The sequence below is a fragment of the Coffea arabica genome, chromosome 10e (genome assembly GCF_036785885.1).
Source record: "Coffea arabica cultivar ET-39 chromosome 10e, Coffea Arabica ET-39 HiFi, whole genome shotgun sequence".
Taxonomy (NCBI): Eukaryota; Viridiplantae; Streptophyta; class Magnoliopsida; order Gentianales; family Rubiaceae; genus Coffea; species Coffea arabica.
The window spans coordinates 16,311,718-16,320,840 of NC_092328.1; the positions used below are offsets into that span (position 1 = coordinate 16,311,718).

The 9,123-nt window shown below is 38.0% G+C and overlaps 2 protein-coding genes across 4 annotated transcripts; both read right to left on the reverse strand.

The window, feature by feature from the left end:
- Positions 1-301: 301 nt before the first annotated feature.
- On the reverse strand, positions 302-2,162 carry LOC113711685 (anthocyanidin 3-O-glucosyltransferase 2). Its single transcript, XM_027234854.2, has one exon. The coding sequence runs from the start codon at positions 2,068-2,070 to the stop codon at positions 661-663; it is 1,410 nt and encodes a 469-aa protein (XP_027090655.1). The 5' UTR covers positions 2,071-2,162; the 3' UTR covers positions 302-660.
- Positions 2,163-3,274: 1,112 nt separating this feature from the next.
- LOC113712951 (uncharacterized membrane protein At4g09580-like) lies at positions 3,275-8,899 on the reverse strand. Of its 3 annotated transcripts, none has more exons than XM_027236607.2 (5): positions 8,698-8,899; positions 7,660-8,020; positions 5,145-5,415; positions 4,884-5,054; positions 3,275-3,959 (listed from the first exon to the last, which is right to left on the reverse strand). In XM_027236607.2, exons 2-5 carry the CDS (start codon positions 7,968-7,970, stop codon positions 3,828-3,830), a joined length of 885 nt encoding a protein of 294 aa, XP_027092408.1. In that variant the 5' UTR covers positions 7,971-8,020; positions 8,698-8,899; the 3' UTR covers positions 3,275-3,827. The 3 variants fall into 3 exon arrangements, with proteins under 3 accessions (XP_027092408.1, XP_027092409.1, XP_027092407.1); XM_027236608.2 differs by lacking the exon at positions 8,698-8,899 and adding an exon at positions 8,185-8,326; XM_027236606.2 differs by lacking the exon at positions 8,698-8,899 and having other exon boundaries at positions 7,660-8,209.
- Between the last annotated feature and the right edge of the window lie 224 nt (positions 8,900-9,123).

Genomic DNA, 9,123 nt, shown 5'->3' on the forward strand with positions numbered 1-9,123 from the left:
ATCTCGTGCTGATAACGTGTTATAAAACTGATGAAATAACAAGATGTGATATAAAACAAAATAGAAAGAAGCCAATAAAGTAGAGAACTATTATTTCTTCTATTCACTCAAAAACGATCAAGGCTTACAAAGAGATGTTCAATCACCTCTATTTATAGAGAACACTGAATAAGCCGAAAGATTAACCTCCAAATATAAGAGAGGTTATGAATTAATTGTATAGGAAAACCAAACCGTTATCTATACTAACTCTTTTATTTTTGGAGGAATTAATTTTATCCTTGGGAGAATTCAATAGACATAGGAAACTTTAATGGACATTCATTCCTATTTAATTGTTTCATAACAAAACAAATACATAAAGGAAAACAAGCTAATGAGATTTAAAATCCAGTCTTTGCAATTCCTATCAGTTAGTAATAAAAGGGCAAAACCACTCAAGGTGTGAAAATGAGAGACCATGATTCACTGTTACTAACTACTATTCACCATTTTTTTCTGTGAGGATATAGATATGGATGGATAACAGAATATAGATCGCACTAGAAACACTTCCAAATAAGTAATTCCATCAGTAATCACACTGAACTGCTCAATTGGACTGTAAATAATCCTTACACAATAACCTTCTCCCAAAATCCTCATATTGTTTCTGTTTAATCAGCTGAAACAAGACAAATGCTGAAGCAAACTTTCCAAGGAAATATAAGACGAGCCACCCTTGATTAAGCTAGTTCTTGCTTTCTCCTTCAATTCTCTCACTCTTTTTCTGATTTTGCCCTCTGGTTCCATTAGTTGTCTAATTCCTTTCTCAATTTCAGCTGCTTTCACCATAACTTGACTGCTGTTTTTCATGTAATCCATTTTAATCTCCACCGCTATGCCTAAATCTTTCACTGCAAAAAATGCATTCATATGCTGCTCAGCATACATCGGCCATACGGCCATTGGCACCCCAAACCAAACACTTTCCAACACTGAATTCCATCCACAGTGTGTCACAAAGCCTCCTACTGCAGTGTGGGCTAAAACTTGTGCTTGTGGCGCCCATCCAATCACCTTTCCAGTGTCTGCTATTCGTTTTAAGAACCCTTCTGGCAGGACTTCATTAAGATTTTCATACTCGCTTGGATACTCAAGACGGCCTTTAGGTGGTGGACGTCGCAAAGACCACAAGAACCGGCATCCACTAAGCTCGATTGCACAAGCAATCTCCTTAACTTGGTCACTGTCAAAAGATCCAAAGCTACCAAAGCAAAAGAAAATTACAGAGGAAGTAGGCTGATCATCAAGCCATCTGATTATGGGTTCAATCTCTTCTTGGTTGCTACTAATACCAGCATCATTTATCAAAGGTCCTACCTGATAAATCGGCGGTATTTTTGGATTGCTGGTGAGGGCCTTTATTGCATACAACTCTAGTTCAAGAAAAGTATTAACCATGATTCCTTTTGTCTCTGCAATCACTCTTTTGGCAATTTTCAGATTTATGCCTTCCTCGTCAAATATTGATTCAGGGATTAGTTTAGCAGGGACAGGATTGATATAAGTTGATACTGATAGCTCATGGTCAGAATCTTTGTACTTAGATGTATCTTGGTTGTCATCCACGAGACCCTGGACAAGGATACTGAGGCCAAGAATTGCAGCTGCACAAGGGTAGAAAACATAGGCATGGATCTCAAACTCCTTAGCTATATCGATCATGCTTGTGCACATCAAATCCACGACAAGCCCTACAAGTTTGGAAGATCCAGAATGTTTTAGGTGAGCAACAAAATCTCTGACATGGGGCTTATTGCTATCGATCAATGCAGATTGTATGGCAAGAGGGTCATCCGGTTGTGAGGACAACTGGGGATCTGGGAGTTGTATGAATTGTATGTCTCTAGTTGTTTGTGTATAAAGTGATTGGATGTACGAATTAAATTTGGCATCAAATGGCAATTTGAAAAGGAGCAAATTGATTGAGAACTCCTCACTGCAACTTACAAGCAGCTTTGCAAACTGTACCATTGACACCAAGTGACCTATTGCAGGCAAAGGAATGAAAATCAATTCTGCTTTCATGATTTGAAGCTCTGGACAGTAATACCAAAGTATGTTGAGAAAAGGAATATCATGTTTGTTATGCTATCAGGATGAAATACTTAAACTATGTGGAGGTGAGGTCATTGCTTTGCTGGCAGCCGCTTTCATTTTAATTAGCCAGTGCCCACTGATTGCGAACGACAGCTTACATCCATGACCAGAAGAAATCAGGTTTGACACGGCCAGAAGGCAAGACAATTTCAAGAAGTAAATGTGCCAACCCATTTTTACACTCAATTCCCATAGGACATTTCTATTCATTTTGGTAAAAATTTCATCATATTTTTCCATGCACCTTTCTTGTCATTTGGAAGTCCGTCATTTTTTTTTTACCAACCTAACACACAAACTCCACTCTCTTAATACTCTCTCTCGGCCTTTTCTTTTGCTCCAGTAGAAAAACACACCAACAGACACAAGAAGGGAAGAAAAAAAAGCCACACAAAAGGACTCCAATTTTTCCCCTCTCAACTCCCTCTTTCGGCCCTCCTCTTTTCAAAAAAACAAAAAAAAAATTTCAGCACACTTCCAACACACAAACTCTCACTCTCACTCTCGGCTCTCTCCCTCAAAAGGCAAGAAAAGAAGAAAAAAAAAAACCACTCCAACTCCCAACTCCCCTCTCGGTTGATCAGCCATTTGTCTCGCTTAGAATTACGATGGTTGTAGGATTGCTTTTAGTTAGCAGTTTCCACTTTCTAATGACATGTCCCGTGATTAATAAGGCTTTTCAGACAAGGGTTAATATGTTGATCAGCCATCTCGAAAGTTGCTTCCCCCCCCCCCCCCTCCCTCCCTCCCTCCCTCCCTCCCTCCCTTAAACCTTGTGAGAAAACACAATACATCTAATAAAAAATTTCTCAAATCTCAAAAGCTCACTTTAAATCAGATTTCATTTCAAATGTCTCGCAATCTAAAATAAAAGCACTAAATTCAACCAGTAGGCTTCCAGACAATATCTCAGTGGCCCCGGAAAAAGTAAGGTAATCTGACATTAGGGCACCCATTATATAGAGGTAATAAATAGCCTGAATAATTCAAGTCGGAGAGCAGGCATCAACAGTAAAAGGGAACAAACTTTGTCTAGACTCGCCCATGTCTTTCTTGATCCCCAGAGTGGCAAGACATTGAAAAAGTTACACCATGAGCAGAATAATACACCCGGTGGACCAAGAAAAACATATACTCAACAAAAAAAACTTAAGGAATTATTATTTCTAATCTGTATGATGTCAAATCGGATAGGATCCTAACATAGTATACACATGTAACAAAATAGGGAACAAGCCGTAGGGAACGGATTGCCCAGAAAGGAAATTACAACATTACTTATACCTATGGAAATTACAACATTACTTCTACCTAACAAATGACTAAAGATGACTGCTGATATTGGAATAAAAAACGATTTCCCATTTGGTTATATTTCATCTCCCTTAAACCATGAATAGCATGGAACACTTCCAGCTGCTTGGTGCCCTCACAGTTCCCCAGGCAGACAGGTGAGTCATAAGTATACAGAAATCAAATAAATTAGCACTACTTTTGATGCTTCAAGCAGTGATTGACTGCAAGTTGCAAGTGAAGGTAAATCCACTTCCTAACCTTCAGGTGCATTGGAGTTAAAAAGGGCTCACACCTCTGTTCCCCAAGATTTTACAATGGTATACCAGGCAGGTCATACCCTATCCCCAGTTTCATTTCCTCAAAAAGAGGATAGGTGAAAATAAGTATCTCTATTCATACACTCGCTTCCTCTTCAAAAGGGTTGGGATTATTGCCACCAATCCAATGAGGAAAAGAATCGATAAAGTTTTGAAATCATATAAATCTTTAACTGACTTTAGGTCTCCAAGTGCAAGGCCAGCCTGATGATAACAAAAGCAGAAGTTGTAAATCAAAATGTGTTCAAGGCGTGAACCAACAAATAACAGAAAGGCTTCATGCAGACATAACTGTCACCGAGTATTACTAGTGGAGCATATCAGTAATTCCACTTGTATTCAGTAATTTCGATACAAAGCATAACTAATCACATAAAACAACTGCAGAATTCAAAATAAAGCAGAATTACCTATGCTATGGGTCATTCACAGCAGAAAGAAAGAGAAAAAAACGAATTCTATATTCAGGGTCCTATAGAATAATCAGCATCACATAATTACTGACACAAAGCATAACCAATCACATAAAACAACTGCAGAATTCAAAATAAAGCAGAATTACCCATGTTATGGGTCATTGACAGCGGAAAGAAAGAAAAGAAAACTAATTATATATTCAGTGTCCTAGAGAACAATCAGCATCACATGGATTTTCATATATGATCAAGTGTATTAAGATAAAATCAAAAAACATCAATCAGTAAGTGTAACTTAACAGAATCCACTTGCAAGGCAATGACAGGTTAAAGATTTCCAATGGCAAAAGTTCTTACATTACCAGGAACAACCACAAAACATCAGCCCAACGAGACAATGAAGGCATTCCGGTAATAAAATCCCTTTCAAAAATGAACCAAGTTATCCCACTTCTACTTGGTCCAAAGACTCTTTCGAGCAATGGCCTACAGATGCTCTATCTTATTTATCTAAAATTTTGTTTTTTAGTAAGTTCCATCTTTTACAATGTTAAGAAATGGCATATACTGCTGTGTCACAATAATACACCTGTAAGGGTTATCTTAAGCATAATAGCGAAAGAGAGGAGAGAGGGAGGACGCGGGGGGGGGGGGACCACTACCATAGAAAACGGCACAAATTGAAGGCACAACCCATTAGAAATTAACTTACTCTGACAGTAATGTAAGAAGCGGGAATCAGCCCAAGCATAGTGGCCAGGAAAAAGATATGAAATGGTATATCAACAATGGGAGATGCCAGGTTGATAAAAAGGTTTGGCAGGGTTGGAGTTACTCTTAAAAACAGCATATAATTGAGCAGCTTGTCTCTGCGTTTTGCTATCTGAAAAGAGCAATGGAAATGACTGTCATGAATGAGGTGCATATATTACCAATCAAATAAATACAAAACAGTAAGTCTTGGTAAAGGTACCTCTGCCTGGAAAAATCTCAATTTCTCAGGCCAAAACCAACTAACAATAGGCCTTCCAACTAGCTTAGACAGAAAATAGCAGGATGATGCTCCAGCCGTAGCATTAAAGACAACCAAGAAAAGGCCCCTGATAACACCAAAAAGTGCTCCAGCAAGCAACGACATGAAGATAGTCCCAGGAATCATGAATGTCTGCATGAAGATGTATGTTGAGCAGTAACCAAGGATGAACTGTGCTGGGTAATCACTAGCATATGTTCCAAGATGATCTCTGAAATAGAATAGTAAACACAACTTCAAGCAAAATAAAACAAATTTTGGCTATACAAACAATCAGTCTGGAATTGATGGCAAAGTAATGATATCAATAAACTCAAGTCAAGACATATTAGAGAAAGTAGAAAACATATACAACTTGAAATAACCAGATTTGCATGACACTGCTGAAGAAAGCTAGGACACCAGATTACTCAAGCCCCATCTGCAAAATTTGCAACCAAAGGCAAAAGTTCTGAGCTTTGGATTGGTAAAAGAAAATTCTTCTTCTTCACCCAAAAATAAAAAAAATCATCTTTAACCATGTAGCTTCACGTGTGATGTAATCACAGCTTTGACACCTTCATCTGGAAAACAAACATCTAAGACCAGATATTGGCGATAAAAACAACTGGTTGACATGATTAAAACTATCCCATTTTAAAAGTCTGTCATCTTATTCGCTAGTGTAAGCTGCAGAACTTTGTACCATTAGTGGCCCAAGAAAATGCAACCAACTAAACAGGCAACAAGCAACAAATACTCAAGCACCTCCAGAAAATTTAAAAGCTTTGATTGGCTGGGGAAAGGAAATTACTCTCAAAGTACCAGCACATACATTAGCAAATTTATCCTGGTGAAATTAACTGCATGCTATGGGGCCAATAAATAAATAAAAATGTTGTCTGTGGTACAAGACTTCATTTCTGCATGTCCAGCAGACCAACCTCCAGTATGAATTCCCTCAACAAAATGCAATAGAAAAACCAAGAAATAGTGCAAAGTTCCAAAACTTGGAAGTTTCATACACACAGCATGCCCGTTTCAACTCTTTGAATAGGCTTTGCGCATTGGCAAGATAAATAACACAATTCCAGGAATTTTTTTGCCAATATTAAGGAACTTTTTTCCATTTTGGAGAAAGTGTAGTAGCATAAATTGAAACACAAATGAGCTCCTAGAAGTTAATTGTAGAAGACTCAAACTAATTCATGGAAAAGCTATGAACACTATATACTTACACAAGCCCTCTATTACTATGTTCTGCAATTCCTTATTTCACTGTGTTGAAGAACCAAAGGAGAGAACTATGAATTCCTGACAATGTCTATCATCCCTAAATGATCAAAAACAGCAAAGAATCTACTAACTGCATGTATTTCCCCTACCCCATCAATAAATTTTCACAGATAATTTATATCAATATTCCCATAATGCTGGTAAACTCAAGTGGATCCACATATCCTTGACAATTTGTTGTTTCTTTCTCTGCTCAACCAATTCAGTTGCCTCAGCCATGAAATTGGTCTAACATTATCTAATGAGCTCATTGGAAAAAGCAAATTAAAGGTCAGCTATATTTGGGTCCAGGTGGACAGGACCTTGGATCAACCATAAGGCACATTTTATTCTCACTGCGCGCATCAATTGAAGCCTTATCTGAAAAGCTCTCCTTCTCATAGTGCATTTCTTTCATTAGGAAGTTCGAACTACAGACCACTGTAAGCATAAAAATGTTTGTTTCAACCATATGTCTTGAATTCTAAACAACTATTTAACTAGTTGCAATACCATATTTCCAATTCTCAAAGATAAGGAAAGAACCTACTTCTCAAATTCAAACATGACAAATAATTAAACCATAGTACTGGTACATTCCTATCCATTTCACATTTATTTATCTTCAATTGAAGATATGACGCCATATATTACACTGCTCCACATTCAGCCCAATGCCTCCTTCAAGTCTAGCATAGCTCTCTCCAATTATATCCTTTTAATACATAAAAAGCAATACACCAGTACATAGTGCTTTTAAAAATGTACATTATGCTCTTAAAAATGTAGGATCTTGGAGGGTCAAACCAATAGTACACTTTGGGATCTTCGAACTTCTATGCAAGCTCAAAGAATTACCATTTGCATCTATCAAGTGTTCTACCATTCGAGTCACAATGAAACAATCTCACCCCATCCCCCTATGTCTATGTGCACATTGTATTAAGCTATCCACATTCCACTGCTTAAACACCCCTATAAACCTGACCAATTAACTCCACACTTAAACCTCACAATACCACACACATTTTCAATTCCAATCACCATATCATACTACTACTTAACAACAGCCAGTTAAACAAAAACTTCAATATGCAAGGGTCCTACCACACCATAAAGAAATCGATAATTATAAACAAAATCCAACAAAAATGAATTGCATTTATAAAAGAAATTTAATAGAAAAAAAGAAGCAGCCTACTTCAGCATGCGAAGATCAGAGAGGGTCCGAGGCAACTTGAGCTTACTATAATCAGCAGCTGGCATTGTCAGGTAAATACAGCCCAATCCAACGGAAAATAACAGAAATACACCCAACCCTGCCATGACTTCCCATCGGGACAACGGAAAAATCACCCCTTCCCCTACTTTACCCTTCTTCCCGGTGGGCGAATCCCCCGCAACCGCTGCATTATAATCCCCGAAACTCTTCTCCTCATCCCTCGCCCTCCCTCCTCCGACACCAACGCTGACACTGCCGGCATCAACCACCACACTCCTCGGCGCCGCCATTGATGATGATGCTGCAGATAACGACCTGAACAACAATCCCCCAGCGCTATCTGAAATGGACGAGCTGCGGATTAATGACGATTTGGGTTTCATTTATTGATTGAAAAACTTGGGGATATTGACTTGATTTCATCAGATAACGATTCCATTGATGGATCAACAGGTTGTTGATCCAGAAACCGAAACAAAAAGAAGAAGAAGAAGAAAAAAATACCAGTATTTTTTTCAGTATAATTCTGATGGAATTTATGGTCGAAAAACTGAAATCAGACCAAACCAACAAAAAATTTGATTAAGAAATCGAAGAATCAAAGAAGAAAAATGGATTCCGGCTAGGAGGGCTATCGGTTGAACCCTACTTTTCTTTGTTAAGTCTTTTCCTTTCTACTTTTTCTTCTTATTAAACAAAATGAGTGAGTTTAAAGGAAGAAAGACGAAGTGAGGAGAGAAGTCAATGGTGGGGCGTGAAGGGAATCACAAGAAGGAAGAGAGAGTAAAGGGTAAGGAGTCGTTGGATTGATGTTTGAAAATCGGACGCGTTTTCCAAGGGAGAGAAACGAGTGATCTGAATGAGTTTTGTGTGTAAGAATTGAATGCTGGAATGGGATTGGAGGATTTGCGCCGTCAGCTGTGGTGGACGACCAACTTGTAATTGTGCATTACTATTAATTGGAGGGGAAGAAGAGAGATTAAAGCGTAATATTCTTGAGTGGGATTTCGAAGATACCTTTAGTGGCAGAGCCGGAGAGGAAGACGTGGTATCAACAATTCATGATTGCTATTGATTCCAACACCGTACCAACTACTTAATAAGAAAAATGTGTTAATCTAAACTAGGAGAAGTAAAGTGTGTTTTTCTCTATATATATATACTAAGGAGAATGTGCAGCTCACCTCCTCTCTACATTTTTAAGTCTTAGTCCTCTTCTACAAAAAAAAAATTAAAGTAAAAACCACTTCATATAAGTACCAACCACGATTATTGAGTCAAGTGATAAGAGTTTGATACTCCTTAAATAAGGCACGGTTTCGAATCTTAGAGATCCAAAAAATAACATTGAATGAACCATCTCTCGAAATGAACCATTTCTCGAAAAGAAACTAATATCGAGTTTATTGATATTTTTGATATGTGAAGCAATGGCTGAGGTTT

Coding starts and splice junctions, on each gene's coding strand:
- LOC113711685 (XM_027234854.2), bottom strand. CDS start 2,070: ATGAAAGCAGAATTGATTTTCATTCCTTTGCCTGCAATAGGTCACTTG.
- LOC113712951 (XM_027236606.2), bottom strand. CDS start 8,063: ATGAAACCCAAATCGTCATTAATCCGCAGCTCGTCCATTTCAGATAGC. Junction 5,416..7,659: donor TCTGATCTTCGCATGCTGAA/GTAGGCTGCTTC, acceptor ATTCTATTTCAG/AGATCATCTTGGAACATATG. Junction 3,960..4,883: donor CTTCTTACATTACTGTCAGA/GTAAGTTAATTT, acceptor TGTTATCATCAG/GCTGGCCTTGCACTTGGAGA.